Source organism: Strix uralensis, chromosome 4 (assembly GCF_047716275.1).
Source record: "Strix uralensis isolate ZFMK-TIS-50842 chromosome 4, bStrUra1, whole genome shotgun sequence".
Taxonomy (NCBI): Eukaryota; Metazoa; Chordata; class Aves; order Strigiformes; family Strigidae; genus Strix; species Strix uralensis.
The window spans coordinates 89,224,156-89,243,667 of record NC_133975.1 but is presented as its reverse complement, the minus strand read 5'-3'; the positions used below and the strand labels follow the sequence as shown (position 1 = coordinate 89,243,667).

Here is a 19,512-nt window from a genome sequence, read left to right as displayed (position 1 = left end):
AGGCAACTTTACTGTTACTGGATAAAGCAACAAATGTTTCACCTGAGCCTTTCTATTGAACTTCTGACTTGTATACTTTAGACTACTAGCAAAAACTTTTCACAGAAAATATTACAGAAAAAGGAAACTAAGTGCAATAAAGAAAGTGTTCTGTTACTGACTTGTTTACTCTGTAACTATTCCTCAAAAAAGAAAATGTTTTTGACCAACTAAACTGATGCAGAACATGGGTGAAACCAGGCAAACAAAAAAGATGGGATTAAGTCTCCTTTCGCTTGAGTGCTTGAATGTAAGCAGAAAGCAAGCTTCAGATTTTCTGATTAAGTAAGTGGAACTTTATTTTTTTTTCAATTGAGCAAAAAATATCCTGGGTCTGTTTTTTAGTTCTCTGCTAATAAAAATAATAATAAAACCCCTTTGACTTGAAAATCAACCAGCAGTGCATTTACTGATCTCTATTGATACAGAAAGCCTGTTTCTTAAAAAAACCCACAACACTTTCTGGTCTTGACTTCCTTTGCCTTTCTTGGGTAGCATATCCTCTATGATTATATGAGTGTTGCTAATACTGGATTCAAGAGGGGTTGCAGAGTTTTCCTTTCCCTTCTTTCCAAGGCAATGAAGTTTCTCTAGTAACATTTTTTAAAAGAGGTCCTGAAATCATGGTGTCAGAAGTGTTATAGGCACTGAAAGTATCAATCCAGACTATTGTAATATGGTCTTGCAGAGGTCTCGCTAAGGTACTGGACATAGATTTACTCTGAATGTTAGGGCAACGTTGCTCTTAGTGTTTCTCTTGCCTTGAAAAAGCAAGTACATTAGAAACTGGAATATGGAACTGATTCCTTACAGCATTTTCTGCAGCTTCTTATGTCTGTGTATGGACTCTGACCCTTTTGGAGATGTGCATGTAAGAAGGGACTGTTTTGTATCTTGAAATAGATTGGATGTTGAACAAACTCATTATGCTCAGAGAACTTGTTTATTCCTGCAGTCTTGGCATCTAGGTTCTGGACTGAAAAACCTAGTCATGTAGTTCAACTGTTTTGTCTTTTGGGGTTCACGTATGTAAAACGTAAGTTTAAAGCAGGTTTGTTTTCTAAGTGACTGTTCAGCTGGCAGCAGCCATATGTGAAGTGAGCAAACAATAGAGAAGGGTCCAAACTCTCCCATCCTGCTTAAAGCAGAAAACTGGTACTGACTGTTACAGGAGACAGTTCCAAGAGTAAGTATGCAGATTATATGTCATAAACTGTAGTAAAATCTTAAACAGCAAGGCTGCCAGGGAGAAGGAAGATTAGTGGTTCCTCATTAGATTAAATTCGACTGCTGGATAGGGTAGGAGGATCAGTGTCAGGGTGGGAAGTATAGTGCCCCTTACCTGCCCTCTGTGCTGGAGGAGGATGCATGGAGGGGCAGAAACTAACTGGGATGGATCAGAGGCTACAAATCGTGCTAAATTTGGGAGCCAGCTTTTTTCTCGTCCCCCTCTTCTGTTGTATTTCAGGTGTGTTGGTATTCTTTTTGCAATAACTCATTTGAGTGCCTGAAGGGGTAGCAATGTTGGATATGTCAGAGTTACTAACTCCTTCGTTTCTCTTCCATGCTTTCTCCTCCTGCAAGGAGCGGAAGGTACTTCATCTTCTGCTGTCTTCGCTTCTTAGCTCTTTTAAGTTATTTGTTGATTTCTAGCATTGTGGCAAGTTTGTCTTTTGAATATTTATTTCACCCTTTGTTTATATATTAAACTGTAAATGAACTGGTAGCGTATGCTATAACACTTCAGGTTGTATCTGCTGTGATGATGTTTTTGTTTAATTTTGGCTTTTTAGTTTAAAAAAACCAAACCTGACTAATTTTATGTTACTTTTCCTCCTGTTTTTATAGGTTTTCATAGAGCTGAATCACATTAAAAAGTGCAATACTGTGCGAGGAGTCTTTGTCCTGGAGGAATTTGGTAATTACATTATTTTGATATTAGGTCCGTACTCACATGGCAGTAACTCAAATTTCCAGTCTTCAGATTCAGAGTTGCACTGCAGTTTCAAAGATGGGAGAGGGTAGATTACACGTGAGAAGTCACCCAAGCTGAGTGACTTAACGTAAAAATTTAAACATTAATTTTCATCATATTAAGTTTTGTGTCCTAGGTGCTTTTTATTAATAGACAGAGAAGATGTTCTGAGTCTTCTGAAGCAAACAAAACAACACTTAAACTTGGATGTGTGTAGGAATTTTCTTTGGTATGTTCCTTTTTCATCTGAGAAACCATATTTTTAAGCAGGACTTAGAGTTGATCTTTCTCAACACACTATGCTTTCATTACAAAGAATTGCTGTTAATTGCAAAGTTTCCTCTTTGCTCTATGCAGAATTTCATTTTTGTTGTATGGAGCAGAAGATGTTTTGTCAGGTTGCACTTTATTTATTCTATGGTTTTTGTTTCAGAGCATGACTGGTAAAGAGTGGAAAAGTAAAGGTTAAGGAGAATAGAGAATTTGTGCTACTTTGGTCAGTTATTGCTATGACATATAATCTGCCTACAGTCTACTTTGGGAAAAAATCTGGGTTACTATTCAGTGTTAGTGTCAGTCATGCTATACTTAACTAGTGTCTGAAAAAATGAGTGACTTCAGATGCAGGTCTCCAGAAGAGTGAATCACATACTTCTCTTGAAATAGTCCCCAAACTCATATTGGTTTATTCTTCCACCCATCTGTGAGACATTTGTCTAGGGCTTAGGTGCATGTATGAACCATTTAAAAAGAAGATAAAATTTATAACATTCCTTCTGTAGTAGATCAGCATCCATACTTTGGTCATTAATCAAAATCTAAATCAGCAGCCCCCTTTACCAAGACTGTCATTGTTCTTTGGTACTGTGAATAGAATGTTCTGGCTGAGGGATTCTCTTTCAGAATATAAAAAACAGTTAATATGATATTTCTGAAATTAATGTGTGTCCATAATAATGTGTTGTCTCCTTTTGGTGATAAAAAGTTATAAGGTATTCAGATGATAAAGCCTTTCTGACTGTTGCAGTTTGCCATAAATTAATCTCCCAGAAGTTTGGGATTTGAATTTGTGAACAATTTTTTCCCATTTTCTGAAATATTTTTCATGGTTCAAATGGTTGGATCACTGTATTTAAACCCTGAAAAATTTCTAATAGTTTAGATGTTCAGAAGTTGTCTGCACTTTATGGTTGCATATTCCTTTCATACCATGTTTTCACCCTGACAGGCATAATTCATTTTACTACTCACAGAAATTGCTTAAGGCTGTAAAAGATTATTGATGTGTTTCACAAAGATGAGAGTTCAGAAGCCATAGAATTAGCTTAAAGAATGGCTTCAGCTTCTGAAATCCTTAACTTAAATTACTTGGATCAGACATGAATTTTGGATCATTTTTTGAGAGGTTTTAACTCAAAGTATTTCTTTTAATAGTTTGTTTATATTGCACAAGAAGAAAGACAGTGTTTGACTTAGCATTTCCAGTCAACTTCTATTGATGACCCTCTAATACTGCGTTTAGGCCCTGATGACTGAAATAACTGTAAGAAAAAGAACTTCTTTTTTTACAGACAATTTTGTAATCAAGGGCCTATTGCAAATATAGAATTGTGATATGGAATTTATGAAAGGGTAATTTTAAGAAGTAATTAAAAATAAACTGGGAGTTGGACACTACAAGCAAAAACTGAGAAATTAAACCAATTAAATTAAAAATACCCTCTTCCCAAAATAGAGGTCACAGATAAGAACCAGTTTGAATGTACCAAATGAGATTTATAATTTGCCCATCCAGCTACTAAAGAGAAAGAAGAAAGGAAGAAGGATGTTGCAGGGGAGCTAACCTTTCTTCTTGTGCAGAGATGAGAGACTACCTCAGAGTTGCTTTTTTCTTATAAAGATGAGAAGATGTGCCAATCTGTCCTGTTCAAGAGAAATTAACATATTAATAGTAAACTAAAGGCATTCAGCAAGCACTTGTGTGGACTTAAGAATGAAGTTATTTAGCTGTGTTAAACATCATGAACCTTGCAGTCAGATTCATTATAGTAGGAGTGTACTGAAGTACTATCTCCTCTTAGAAAAGTAGAGTGGTAAGCGTGCATACTCCAGTCTGATGGGAAGTACTTCAGTGCAAGATGTGTTTGTCTGATTTTGCCAAGCATGAGTGCTCTGAGTTTAGTGGTACTGCGTCAGGAAATTAAAGGTCTGTTTGTGTTAATGCTGGCTTTAGATGGCAGCATGAAAGTTGGAATTGTGATTTCAGAGCAGGATGCAAGCAGAAGTTCAGGAATTGTTGCCCACAAATGGAAGTGGAGATTTAAGTAAGTGAGGAAATGTAAGGCTCTTCCCTCTGGAATTTGAGTTACTGCTGCGTACTTGTGCTTTACTTTCTTGTGGCCCCTTCACCGCCGCTGCTATGAAAACCTTCATTCTCCAGCAGGTAAAGTGATGTCCCCTAAACTCATGCTATGCTAGCGCCATATTTTCATTCACAGGACCAAAGGCTGCAGGATGGTGCTTAATAATTTACTCCCTTCAACCACTTAGTTCAACAGCATCAGGAATAATTTCTAATGTTAAAAGAAGAGTGCTTCTGCTAATCTCTTAATTTGAGGCTTGGGTCTTTTTTATTTTATTTTTTTCTTTTTTCTTTGTATTCTGCAGCGGTAGTACTTTGACTTCTCTGAGTGTAAATCCAAACCCACTCTTTTTACTCTCCCTAACTCAGTCCTCTCAGGAGAATTTTCCCTATTGGAAGGACTGTGAAGGAATACTTAAAGACAAGGCAACTTACTGACTGTGAAGTGCGGAGACAGTACCTTGCCTAGGTGGTCTCCTGTTCCTTCTCTTCCTAATCTCAATTATGATACAGGATTTACAGCTTCCCTCCTCTCCTTCCCTCGTGGCACAAGGTCCTTACAGCTTTCCCTTCCTGCTTTTTGAAGAGTATATGAACAGTTGTATGTTATCCAGTGGGCAGTGAGGCTTACACAGCTGTAAAAGTCCTATCCTATTTGGCTGTGCACCAGCCTCACTCCCACCTTTATCCCCTGGTGACATGGAGTTAATTTGGAACATCTGGTGCCAACGGGTAAGGTAGCTTGGATGTGCACCTCCTTATCTCCCCAGTTCTACTTGCTGGTATCACTGGGGCAGTGCAGCCTGGGTGTGCACTTGCCCTGTTTCTCAGTCCTTAATGTAACTGCCAACTCCAAGAAAAGAGAGAATTGAAAAATTAAACAAAAATATTACATTACTTTTTACAATCATACTCTGTACTTTTCACTAGATTTTCTTCAAGAATGACAATACCATGACATATGAGAATTAGGAGGCACTGGTTTATATTTAGGGTAATCTCTCAGACCCAGTCTGCACTGCCTACTTTTGGCCCCTTAGAGTGTGCTCCGTCTCCCTCTCCAGCATTTAGCCATGTCACATCATAGTTGAAAAGATGACATCTGCATGGATAGGTTTTGTTGTGGACTTTTCCTAGTTACTCATACTGAACTCATCTGCCTCTGTTTCTTTTCTTGTCACTAGTACTATGTGTAATAAAACATTTACCCTTCCTCTATGAACCTGGTATGATTTGGTTTCGCATAATTTCTGTATTGCTTCTTCTAAATCTTTTTGTTGTGACACAGAAATTCCATGGCAAATTTCAGTTATTCCAGAAAGGGAAGTATTCAAAGTTGGTCTTGGTATTTCACTGATCTTAACATTTTAAATTTGCCATTTGTATGTTCTTAGTGTGGTCTTTGTTCTCTGCTGGTGATTTCCCATGGTATCTGTTCACAACAATATTTGTAGACCAAGTGTGGGTCAAAGGCACAGTTCAGATGCAATGCACGCTAATGGGATGGTTACAGCTTGCTTTTTTATGCATTCCGCAATGAGAACAAAAGGCAAATTTTCTTTAGCTATATTATGCCTGTTTCCTTTCTGTTACTTTGAGGCAGTGCAAGGGAGCAAGATAAAATTTTCTGGATAATACATTTTTTTTCATCAGTGTCCTAATCCTTTTATATATAAAGTCTTCTAGAAATCAACAACCCAGGTATTTTAAGAATATGTGTAACTGAAATCACTATTTTATTTTAAGGCAACTTGTTCAAAAGCAATGACTCTTTTCAGTGAGTACGTCAAGTAAATACCCTCACACATATCCTAGTCAGGAGAAAGAATGTCTTGAGAAACTTTAAACAGAGCTGGGAAACAGTCTTCTAGTTTAGAAAATTTTCTCCCTTGGCTCCTTTTTTTTTTTTCTTCTTTTCTGGATTTCAGTAACTACTACAGAGTGTCCAACAGTTCTTTTGAGATCTGTTACTCAGCAGAGAAGGATTCAAACATCTAAAGGATAAAATATTTGGGAATTGTATACTGACAAATTCCTATGGAATTGTTGGTTTATGTTTTATTGTAGTATTAGGCATATTTTGTCATTAAGTGTATTTTGTCATTAATTTTGCTGTCTAGCAGGAATAAGTAGTACAAGAAAAGCCAGAGTGTAAGAACCATCAAATATCTACTGTGGTTTTCCAAACAGAGGCAGTGAAATATTTTTGCCAACCTGAGTAATTTATTATGACCTTAGCAGTATCTTCAAGGACATATGTAATGTAAATGAAGAGAAGGAAGTGTATCTAGAAGTGAGGGATAGTGAGGTGCCTTGTACCTGCACCTGCTGTCTGTGTGCATCCTTCCTTTTCCTATGGGAACATTGTGCTATTTCCTTCCCCTTTTCCTCTCGTTTTTTGAACTTTTTGTTTTGTCTCTTGCCCGTCCGGTTTTAGTTCCTGAAACTAAAGAAGTGGTGAGCCACAAGTACAAGACGCCAATGGTGAGTCAACTGTGATGCTTTCTGGTAGTTCTTTAGAGGATATATCTTTACATTTTCATGTGGCGAAAAGAATTACATTGAGATTGCAGGATTTGCAATGCTAATACTGCAGTGAAGCACCAGTTGCTCTTTTATGGTAGTTTTCCTTAGGGGAAGACTCAAAACTTGGTGAATGGTATTTCTGTGAAACTAGAAGAACTCACAGGTAGTGCAGAAAATGCAGTCTCTTTTGTTAAGAAAGATAAAGGTGCAAGGTGCAAGGTTGGCATGAATTTTAGCCCAATAAGAGCTACTGAAACTGTTAAATTTAAGATTGTGCAGAACACAGTCCTTAATCCACAGAACAGATGGAAAGGGAGACTAGTTCCTGGGCATAAAATGATTGCTAACTGAATTTATGAAAAGCTCCCATTTCCTCATGAAAGTGAGCAGTGAGATCCAAGAGAACAGTAGAAGTATTGATTCCTGCCATATAGGTGCGTTATTGCTGTGGTTTAGTGTTCAGTTTTTATAACATTTTTTGAGCATCAGTAGTTGATAATGATACTTGGCACTTCTACACATAATAGTTCAATCAGGCTTATATGCACTTTTGAGGAAGGAATAGAAGCCAATGATTATGCTCAGAACTGAAATTTCTTCAGTTATTTTGTCTGAAATGCAGTGTGTACATTTGGTGAATGCATGGAAACTCACAGTCCTTCAAGAGGAGACAGAGAAAAATCACCTGAAGAAGCTAGAAATGTTTTAGAAACAAAATGCTTAGAACATACGTAATTCAAGAAGCAGACAGCTGTATCTTTTAACAAGAAAAGCCAGTTTAATGAAAATTCATTATATTTTACACAAGTGTTTTAGCTTGTGCTATAATACAACAAAACACGTTGTTATGCTTATTACCTTCACAAAGATTATAAATGTCAATTTACAGGTCAAGAAATTTTAAGATCACCAGAATAGCCAGTATTAGAACTAAGATATAAACTAAGTCTTACCTTCACTGCATTGTGCTGCCATCTGCATGCTAAAACAGTATTTTCTGTTAAATAATAGCACACTTAATTGGTTAAAAGCAATAATTGTAAATCTTGCTAATGCTATGTGAAACCCTCTGCTTTAATGTAGTGACAAAATTGCTTGGTATTCTTCATATGAAACATGCAATGAAGGGTTGTGGGGTTTTTTAATTTTTTTTTAAAAAAAGTAAAAATAAAGCTTGTATTATCCATGGGTTCACTAGCATTGGTTAAAAATTGCAAGGATTATCAGTCCTTGTACTTTTGAGCATAAAAAAATAGTTGTGAATGAGGAAGAATCCCACCATCTCATGAGTCAGGGTACAGTATTGGATGTTTAGTTTTAGTCGTTCGGTTTAGCTCTTTCAGCCCCTCCCAGAAAATTTCTTGAAACTTCATACAACAGAGCAAAACTAAATATGTAGGATGTTTTTTCTAAAGCCAGCTGACCAACATTCTAGCTTAGCATACTGTTCTTAAAAATGATTAGAATCATACTGTCAAGCAACACATGTTTTTATCCCAAAAGAGGTTTGTAAATTTGTTACAAGGCTTTTCTTCGCTATCCATCTCAGGTAGAAGGTAGTATGGGACACTTTTTTCTGATTTTGTCTGTAGCCAGAGTAGTTGTCCCATGAAGGAGGACATGCAGCAAAATACAAAATGTGAAGTGGATTTTGTAAAACACTAAATCATCTGAATTTCCTTATCTCCTTTTCAAAATTCTTGCAGGCTCATGAGATCTGCTACTCCGTGCTGTGTCTCTTCTCTTATGTGGCTGCCATTCGTGGAAAAGAGGCAGAAAACAAAAGCAAACCACCTCGACCGGTTTCCAGTTGATCACGATATTGGGAAGTACCTACCCTTTGGCACGTTGACATGCAGTACTCCTATTTTTACTGCAGTTACTGGAGCTCACTTTATTGTCTTTTATGAGAACTTGATTATTTATGTATGACCCTGCAAGTCTTTCCCCCTAGAAAAACCTAAGACTTCACTGCTCAGTCTCCTTCTGAATTCATCCTTAATGGAGTTTTTATATGAGCTGTTAAGCAGACAGTTTTGAGCATCAGCATCCAGCTGTGAGTGACCTACTCTGGCCATTCCTTTGGAATTCCTTTCCTCTTAAGATGACTAACAGCTTCAGTTCGGTGGTTTTTTTGTTTCTAGTGGTACTTGTTACAGATTAATCACTTTACAACTGCAGGCTTCTGTTTTCAGATTCTCTGGTATGTGCACAGTGGAAGCAGTCTGGTCCTGCATATTGTTTAAATGTAGTGTTTTTATTGTTTTCCTTCTGTGTTGATAATTTTTACCCACCAACATGGAGTTCTTGGCACATGGTTCTTCAGACCCTTTTGGTAGAGGTGAACAATTTAGCTACCGTAGTCTTAAAATGTGACAATTGAAGTTTGGCTATTAAATTGGTCCATCTGTGGAGATGACTGCTTCTCAAGGGGGAAAAGAAGTGGAGAGAGAAACTTTGAAGGCAGTATATTGTGAAAAACCCTGACTCCTCATGGATTGTGTGGATTTTCAAATGGGAGTTTAGGTAACGTTTGTAAATATCCCAACAGTGAAGTTAACAGATGCATATAAGCACTACCTAAAGCAGTTGATCACAGGGATTAGAAAATGAATAAGGAAATGTAAAACTTGGAAACATTATTGGCAGAAGCACATGGCAGACCCATGTCTTTTTGGGTTTGTAACTGTACTCTGTTACACAAGACATTTCTGTAGCAATCTCCAGAACATGTTCAGAAGCCCAAAGGATTATGCTGTCTCCAAATTTTTTTAAGCTGTTGCTTTTTTTTCAATCTTACCTGTATATCAAGGAATCTTGCAAACACTGTGTTTTACTGTATAATGAAACTCCCAGAGTTAAAACTATCCATCACATTCCTTATTTTAAGTAGACAGAATATGAACGTTTTTTGCATCCTGTTTTTGTTCTTGAACTGTACTGCACTTGTCTGGAAAGCTCTTAGGATGCTGGAAGGAGAGACTGTCTAGAGAAAATAATGTTACATGTAAAATACCTGAAAAAAATGCTCTGATGCAAACTGATGTATTGTATGTTTTGACATAGAATTCTGAGTAAATGCACCCAGAAATAACCCTGTTTTGGCTTGGTCAGAGTATCTACTGTTTTGAATGGAATACACTAGTAACAGGTGAGGAGATGATGTAAATAATATAGTACCACATCTATTTATAGAAACTGTACAGCTGTCTGAATGTGAAAATAAAATGTCATTCAACCAGCAACTGGTTTTCATCCTCCTGTGCTTTTCTATTGATGCAAGTTATTCTGAAATTAATGTAATTATGTACCATATACATCGTATACGTATTTGAAATAGAGAAGACTATAAATGGAAGATCTAAATTTCTTTCCACATAAGCTGTTGAAAGTATTTTTTTTTCTTCTATCATAACATCCATGAAATTTGTCTTTAAAAAAGTCTAAAAAACATGAATAGGGAAAATAGACACATCTGAAATACTTTTTTTTTTGCACACATGCAAACGGAAGCAACATGTAAAGCGTTCATCCGTTTCTAGTATAAAGGCAAAACTGAAATTGGCAAACCCTGAAATTAGCCTGTTTTGCATTTAATTTATTTTCTTTGTCTTATGAGACTGTAAATTTTCTTATAGCAATATCTGAATTTTTAGCAATTGTAGCATTCTTGACACTACTATATTACAAGTACAGTTAAGACTGAAATCACTTTGGTCTACAATATTTCATACAAAATTCCATTTACTGCAATACTGAGTCCCACTTAGACAATTTTAATTTAAAAATTGTAATTACGTTAGCAAGCCTATTAACATATTCAAACCATTAACTTATAAGGGGAAGATTAGAGTTTAAAATAATTAAATGCACAGCATCACTTACTATATACAGCTCCTTTTTTTTTTTTCCCATAGAAGTTGTATTTTTGCAAGTGTTATTTTTCTGTGACTTAAAGTCATAAATTACATAAACTGCTGTACGCTCTATACTGCTGAGACACTTCAGTCCAGAATAAGACTTAAAGGGCCTGATAATAAAAATGGCCCTCTGTCCCTTTTGACAGAATATTTTTAAAGAACAGGTGTGGCTAAGTAGTTACAGCTCTTGCTGTTCGGTGGCAAGGAAGAATAACAACCTCAGCAAGTGGACTGACATTGGGCTTCTGCTCTTCAGGTGAAAGCAACTGCCTTGGCTTCAAAATTGAAGAAATTTTTGAAATGTACAAAATCTTTCTTGTACTTGATGATGGTGACTTTGGCGGGTGTTCTGCTACCTGTGGGAATGGAGCGTATTCATCAGAGACAAAGGCAGGCCGTGCAGTGTTTCCACTATGAAATATACAGTGCTGTTTTCTGGACACAAATTCATGTTGGATTTAAAATTGGGTATAAAAGCTTCGGTCTTTTGGAATGCAGTCTTTCCTCCTTTCCATCTTCATCACTCTTAAGCATTGAGAGGTACATAAACTTTACTTTGGGGGAGAAAAATAATTAAAGCGATTTGCATGTGTTTTGTCATGTCCCACTTATTTTGGTCTTTAGGTAAGAATTCCTTAGCAGCAGTAAGAATTTAGAGGCTTCTAAACCTTCCAGAACCAGATGAAAGACTGGGAATAATTGGTAATAATAAATAGTGCTAGAAGCTTCTTGGAACAAAATGACTAATCCTTCCGTTTTTACCACTAGGAGGAGCCTGTGTCTTAGTTTTGAAGTATTCCAAGATGACCTTTTAACACTTGTGATACTTCCAAGGCACTTACACAAACGTGACAGATTTCATGAACTTGCCTTAAAACTTAAGGTATTTGCTTATTCTGAACAAGCTTCTTTTTCTGTTACAATTCCTTTTTTTGTAGAAGTTGGTTTTTAAAATGACTGTTAAGCATTCTCTGCAAGCACTGGGGTTTGCGAGTAGTCTTCCTGGCAGTTTTCAAAGTGGAACCAAGGTTACTAATTTATCTGCCTTCTGGATTGCAGATCTTCATTGTGACGTTTCAAAAACGTTGTTTTGTTTGTGAGTGCAGTGTCAATTTTCTAATATGGGTGGGTCCACATTTTAAAGGTTGAAGATTTTAACATCAGTGAGTGTCACAACAAAGGTACTTTCTGGGAAAAAACTTCGAATATGTCTGTTGAAGGAACAATTCAAAGCTCATTACTTTAAGAAAACCATTGTAAAAGTTTCCTACACCCTGATTCCTAGCTTCAGATAATCCCTACCCTCCTACTTTGATGCTTTCAGGATAGAGTTTGTAAGATAAATGTTCATCCAGGTATTCAAAAATCTAAATTGCTAGTAAATGTAAATCATGAAGCATTTTGATTCCAACTAAAGTTCTATCTTAGTGATCAAAGTGGATGGAAAAATGTGGCTATGATTCTAAGCCTTATTAGAAACTTTTATGTTGCAAAGGTATTGAAGATATTTGTAGAATCATGGTGCCTGTGCCAGAGGAGGGCTTCTGGCTCCCACTGAGTGTATTTTTAATAAGGAAGCAGTTGCCTAGAATGGGAACAGACCGGTTGCTTGCCCCTGTGTCAGGCACAGGCTCCTGTTACCACTGAATTCAGAACTAGACAGAACATAGAAGCTAAGCTTCTCACAAAGAGCAGTATTTACATCCCAGTTCCCCTGGATTGTCAAATGGGTGAAAGTCAGAAAATGTTGCCTCTGAGGTGAGATCTTCCTTCTGTGAGAAAAAAGTCTTCTGCTCAACTCTGAGTACAGTGGAATATAGTAACTCCAAGTCACTGCTCTTAGACAAGCCAGGTTTTGGTGAAAGACAACATCTAGCTCCTAAAGAAGTGAGAATTAGACCAAGAAGCAGGAGCTTTGTGCAAAGGACCTTGTGACACAAAAGGCAATGCCAAAGAGCCTCTTCTTCTTCCAGAAGTCACAATTCAGCCAGAGGCGTCTGCTTCTCACAAGGGCAAGACATTTCCAAACAGCTGAGTGCTATTACTTTGCTTCTGCTAGCAGCAATGGCTTCACGTACAGCCCTACCCTGTAACACTCTTGGAAGAGGTTCAGTGCGAGCAAAAGCTTTGAGTTCCTACAGCCGTGCCCAGTGTGGCTATTTCACTAAAATAGTAGAAATGTGATGATGCTTTAATAATAGTGGGTATGTGACCCCTCTTTCCAGCATGGTATCTGAAGATTTAAAAGCTTTATGTTGGTGACAAATGAGGTTTGAGTGCAGTTGAGTACAAACCAGATTTAGGACCTCTTTCAGGCAGATTCTGTGATCAGATATGATAAAAATCAGCTCAACATTTATACCAATGTTAGTAAAATCCTAAGTTAATTTTCAGTAAGTTATAAGTTAATTTTCTGTTTACAGGCATACAATGTTTTGAAACTTCTGCAGCATAGTAATTCTAGCATTGACTAATTTTGGTTTAGAGCATCAGTCCAACAAAGAATCATACATACAACAGCCAAGGGCAAACAGTCCTGCTTCTATTTGCAACAGTTACTATAGTGATAAACGTGGTTTAGGAACCTACATAGAAATAGAAATCCCCTTCTCCCAAAATAGCTATACATAAAAAGGAACAAACAGGGGCAGGAAAAACTCCAGTAAAACTCTAAACAGTTGCTTCCTTCAAGTATATGAAAACTCTTAGTTTTGTATTTCCATTCCTTCCACTCTTTTCTGCCTTTTCAGTTTCTCTTATTAACTCTGGTGAGTGTCAGTCTAGCCACAGCTCCGGGTATCAAAGTGTTCTCTTCCCTTTTTACCTGTCTCCCTGCTTGGATTCCTCACCATTTCCTCACAGTTTCTTGGCCTACACTCTCTTCAGTCAGTCAGGCTCAGATGCGCACTTCAATTTCCCATCAGGTATCTCCATCTGTTTCTCTTAGTGTTTTTTCATACATTCTTGCCTCTCCAACCATCACCATCTTCCAGCCTCTTTGCCCAAACAGTTCAGACCTATGCTTTTCCCTGGTCTCCTGCTCAACCAGTCTCTGTCCCTTTCCAGCTTCCAGTCATAGTCATCTTCCTCTCTTCTGTTCTTACCAAGCAATCTGTCGTCATCTTTCATCCCTCAGCCTCATTCCACTCTTACTCCCTTTGAGTTTCAATAAAACTTTTTTGTGGAGTGCTGAAGAGTGCTACAGAGGGAACAGAGAAGATTTCCACCCTTAGTTCTGCTGTTCTGTGATAGCTCCCAGCAGCAGCTCTTCCCTACACTCCTTGTTAGAAATGGCTTAACCATTTAATCTGATATTAAAAATAAATAGATTAGTCTAAAACAGACTTATAACCTAACAAATTGTCTAAATTGTTCAAGTTTTTCAGTGCTATAGGAAACAGAAAAGCTAAGAGGAAATATTATGCTTTGTAAATATGTAGTACTGTTGCCCCCCCCCTTATTACCAGTGAGGAAGAACAAGTCCTGCTGCTAGGTAGAAATTTTTGAGGACTTTCCTATGATCAAAATCTCCTATACTTGGGTTTTTCTAAGGCAACATATACATGAACTGACCTACAAAGCAGAAGAAAAGCTTGGATTTTTTGGCCATTTTTTTCTGGGTTTGGTATAAGTAAACAACAAAACTGCATTTGAGTTATATTATTAATTAGTCTTTTTGTGATCATACTTTTCCTGGAACAGATCTGGATTACTGGGGCAATTATTAGCATTATGACAGATACCAAGAAAATGCAACCTTGATGAAGGTTAAATTACATTCATTCACAATCTGAGTTCATATATTTGAGTCCCACAATTTATACTTTCAAGCAAAACAATGAAAACTAAGTATGATATTCTTTATGGTTGTTAAAACCATAATGAATATAAAATCAAGTTCAGATGATTATCTATGGTGAAGAAGAAAAAGGGGGCACATTTGCCACTTAATTTTAACACCTTACATCAATTTTCATACATTTTCATATCCACTGATATTTTATACATTTTTACATTATACATTTTTGGATTATTTGTCCTCTGCAAAGCTATCCTAGTACAGAATTATGACTGAAGTGTGTTCATAGCTGTGACAGTTATCTGTGGTTTTAGGGCTGCTTATTGTCAACATTTCTGTCTGGCACAGAAAGCAGATGCTAGACTATTTTTTCCATATCAGGACGTAATAAATGAAGCTGTTTTTATCTGTTTCTTTTAAACTTTCATCAGTTCAACCTGTTTTAAGATGTGTTGTTTATGCAGACTGATGTGGGGACCCTGCCCAAAGACAAGTAAAGGATATCTCCTGACAGCTTTTGTTTCCCTAAAATAGAGTTCTGCGGTTGGGAAGCACTTGAAAGGTATCAGTGGGGCTATTTTTAATCTCAGCAGACTGTTCTTACAGAATTCATTTGTAAGCAGACAAGAATGGCTTGTAGTTCTAAACCTGCTCCAAGATGATATGTTAGTGACAAACATCTCTCCTAAACACATCTAAGGATTTTAGTTCAAAGAAATTCTGTGATAAAAGCAACATAAATGACTTCTGACTTCCAGAAATGTCTTTTCTCTTGCTGCTATCATTTGAATGGCCACTGTATGATTAAATTAAGGAAAAAATACTATCAACCAGTATTTTCTTGTGGTTTTATTCATCCTACTCAATTGTAGATCTCCCTTGGAATAGCTAGCACAATAATCCTTTCGTAGAAGGAATGAAACCCACAGGTGAGGTATGCTGAAGCAATCTTAAATATCTATCTTGCCCTGCTTTGAAAAGCTTTGTTACAATAATATATGGGAACTTCTTGACGTCTCACTGTAATTTTCAACAAGTAGAATTTAATTTTTATATATAATTTTATATAATAAGCTTAGACAAATCTGAAAAAGTCAATAAAGATAGCCATTCAACAGGAAGATAAACTCATGACAGGTAAGGCACTTTATACTGTTTTAAACGTTCTTTTGGGACAATTTGAGCTTAATCTGTTTAACTTGCACTTCACCCCACTGTATCACTTAAGTATTGTAATTTAAGCAGCAAAGCAGGGGCACAGACAGTTTGTGCTAAAATCAGGTCATGCACTGACTGAAGCAATCATCTGAACAGAAACAATCCCTCAAGGACAACATTTAGAATTTACAAGCTACTAAGAAAAGCGAGATTTTTCTAAACATGTTACTGAATGCAAGTAGTTTTCTTTGTGTTACTTTGATTTCTGGCCCACATCAGAATTATCTTCCAAGCAATGATTTATTAGCACACATGTGAATGTGTGAAAATTTAGGACTTTTTCATTTTACAATATTTGTATCAGCATAATTATGCTAGTGCACCTTAAATTACAGCAATGATCATTGATTGGTGTAGTTAATCCTAACTGGAATATCTAAAAATGCATCATACCTAATCTGCAACAACATACTCACATTGATGAAACATAGTTTATTACACAAGGTTACCTTTCCTCGGTCACACAAGGATCCATCTGCATTGAGGATACTATGAAAATATATTTAGTAGTTGGCACCCTTTCTACAAGAATTGCTCTAGTACTAGAGGATGTACCTGGATTTACAGTGGATAAACCTGGATTACAGTGGATTGGGGATGAAATACTACATGCATTTTTATTAACCAATCACAAATCTAATGCTCAGGAAAGAAACCATGAGCACATTGATCCTGCAGCCGTTACCATGGATATGCCTGCTAGTTTTAAACTAATAGTCATGTATTTATGATAGCAGAATACAAAATAGGCTGCAACCTGAGAAGCTCCACCAAACGCAGACGCTGTCGTGACTTCAGTGTGGACATCGGTGTTATTCCCTTCTTCAGCTCCAACTGATGCACTTCTCATTTGAAGAGTTAATTATCTCTGTGGGGGACCATCAGTTAATTCACATACAGCCTTTGACAGCTTCTGTTTAAACTTGCTGAGTTAGAACTAGAAAAGGAACGGGATGAAACCCAGCATGCTTTACCTTAATCCTCTACACTCACACCATCATCTGAGGTGATTTTCTTCAGGCTTTACAGACCTGGGCAATAATGTCTCGGCCCAAGCGGGGACGAGCGGGAGAAGTAGCAGCTCCGGGCGCTGAGGGGCGGGGGCGCGAGCCTTCCTCGGGCGGGAAAGGCCCGGCGCGCACCGCCGGCTGCCCCCTCGCCTCAGGGACAGGGCCCAGCCCCGGCGGGCTGCAGGGGCCCCCCTGTTACACCTCCACCCCCTGAGGGGGGCAAACCCAGGGAACCCCAGGAAGCTGCCACACGGTGTGGAGATGCTAGACCAGGTGACTACTGGTGCTAAAACATCCTAGACTACTCCCACCTGTGGGCCCGGAGGGGGTGGATTTTAAATCCTCTTCAAATCCTGCTACAGCCACTACCCAAAATTCAGGTGTGGCATTTAAGGCAAAAAACCTCCATTGCTGTTTTTAAGTTCAGTCTGTGAGCATGCTGTGCTTTTTAAGTAAGGTTTGAGGGGTGCTTTAAAATCAGATTAGTAAGGGAATAGTTGATACAGCCTTGAAGGAGCTAATCTTTCATCTTTGAGAAGTTTACTCAATTTCAGAATTATACCTGAAGAAAAAGATAGGTTTTAAAATTTGTGATATGCTTTGGTTTTTGAGTTTTTTTTCTTTCTGGGTTTCATATGCTGTTTTTTAATTTTACTGTTACTTTATGAGGTATTGATCAACCACTAACTTGTTTTATTATTATTTTTTGCCCATAGAATAATAGTCAGGAGTTGAGCACTAAGGCAAACTCAAGTAACTAAAGGAAGTGTTCTTGTAAGGTTTCCTTGCATTTGGTAGTTTAATTCTATCTTGTGGCTTTTATAAAGAGTATTAAGTGAAGCTTTCTGTTGCTAGGAGCAAGTAAGCATTGTTTACTTACAATATTTGACCAACATTGTTGAAATACAGGATGAAACACAAAAGAACGGCTGCTGTTTTGTGAAGTATGTGTTACCCTGGGCTAAAGTGTCAGCTGAAGGTTTATTTGGCTAGCAGGCAATGCTGCACTGAGAGAACTGGGCTAGCAGGGGTACCGGCAGTGCTATTTGCTGTGCTCGTGGTTTTGGGTTAGTTGATGTTTCTTCTAAGTGGTATCCTAGCTCAAGTGAAGCACTGGGCTAGCTTGCATGATACTGTGTCTTAGTAATGCTCTGCAATGCCCCTGCACTTCAGCTAAGTCTGTTCACTTATGTTAATTTAAAGCATTTAAGTATCTCCATTCCTGGTATATAGTTAATAATAATTCCTTTGAAGGAAAGGCATGTACATTGAACTGGCAGCAAGCAGGCTGAATTGATAGGTTTTAAATTAAAATTGTGGTAGCATCAAAAGTTAATTTCACATCCAACTGCATAGAAATAATACGCCTGAAGAGGCATGTGTGTCTGTTACATATACTTTTCATATGGAAGGATCTTTTACTTGAGCAATAACAGTTGTCTCCGGAAAACTACTGAAAGGTCCTCAATAGGACTGTTGTCTTTGATAGTTGCTGTCAGCTGTGAAAGGCACTTTATATGCCAAAAGAGAATGCTAGTTGGTAAGAATTTTTTAACTTTATGGCTTGTGTTAATAATTTTTTTACTATTGATCTTACTGTGCACATTTCTTTCTAACAGTACTCAACAACTACAAGGTAAGAACATTTACCATGATATCTGGGGATAAATCCGTGTGATTTTTTTTCATCAGAGGAGATCCCCCACAGGAAGAGATAGTCAAAAGCATCTTTTGTCAAGTAGTCTTTTAGGTGTGGTGGGGAAAAATTGGGAGATACTTTGTTGTTCTTAGCCAGCTAGGTTTGGGAGAAACTACTCAATTTATGTCATTTTAATCAGATTGGGATGAAAGTAATTTATTTATTTATTAACAACACATAATTAATGGGCAACTAGTGAACTAACATTCAGGATCAGTATCAGTCATGGAACAGATAAATGACAATACTATATGCTTGCAAATATCAATAAACACCTACAGTTTTCTAGAGACCTTTCTAAAACTAATCACAGAAATTTCAGATCTTGCAGGTGCACCTTCCCCCTTTTCCTCTTTTCAGTTTATGAGGAGCAGTTAGCATTTTGAATTTTCAGAATTTGCTTTTTTAGGAATGATTTTTAGAAACCTAACTAGTGTGTGCTGCTTTTTTGTAACTATTCAGGTTTGGATTTGGTTCGCTCCTTGTCATTGAAGGTTTTAGAAGTTAAAACTAATTTGTATTTTTCATGTAGAAGCACAGCATTATCTTAGAAGGCCCTATAGAATTAGATTCTAACTATTTGGCACTACCCTGCATGAAATACTTCCAGAAGTAGCATCTTGACCAGTTTTTTTTGAAGAGGCATTCTATGATTGTCTTTAGTTTGAGGACTTCAAAACAGCAAATTTGTGAGCACTGGAAACTTATTGGTTTTATATTTATATATATATATGGTAGAATTTAATACTTGAAGAGCATTTGAACAGTGACATTTCATGAAAAAATGATTGACTAACATCTAGTGAAGGCATCAGTTTGCAGTATACTGCTTTTCACAGCTGGGAGGTGAAATAAATGTTCACTTCAGAAAAACATTGTACTCGTGTTCAATAGCTAAGAATTGAGCAAAAAATGCTATTTGCTTAGTGATTCTTGACTTAATTTTGTACTCTTCCAGTATCGT

At 37.2% G+C, this 19,512-nt stretch overlaps 1 protein-coding gene across 28 annotated transcripts in view; it reads left to right on the top strand.

The window, feature by feature from the left end:
- The window catches only part of MADD (MAP kinase activating death domain), a 75,682-nt gene extending 65,535 nt beyond the window's left edge, over positions 1–10,147 (top strand). For 26 of the 28 annotated variants that reach the window (XM_074867684.1, XM_074867682.1, XM_074867680.1 and 23 more), the window contains 3 exons: positions 1,888–1,957; positions 6,814–6,860; positions 8,609–10,147. In XM_074867684.1, the coding sequence (XP_074723785.1) occupies positions 1,888–1,957; positions 6,814–6,860; positions 8,609–8,716 (225 nt within the window). In that variant the 3' untranslated portion in view covers positions 8,717–10,147. Of the gene's footprint in view, positions 1–192; positions 1,539–1,887; positions 1,958–6,813; positions 6,861–8,608 lie in introns of those variants that run through there. The other 2 variants (XM_074867677.1, XM_074867679.1) reach the window with 2 other exon arrangements.
- The last annotated feature ends 9,365 nt before the right edge of the window (positions 10,148–19,512 follow it).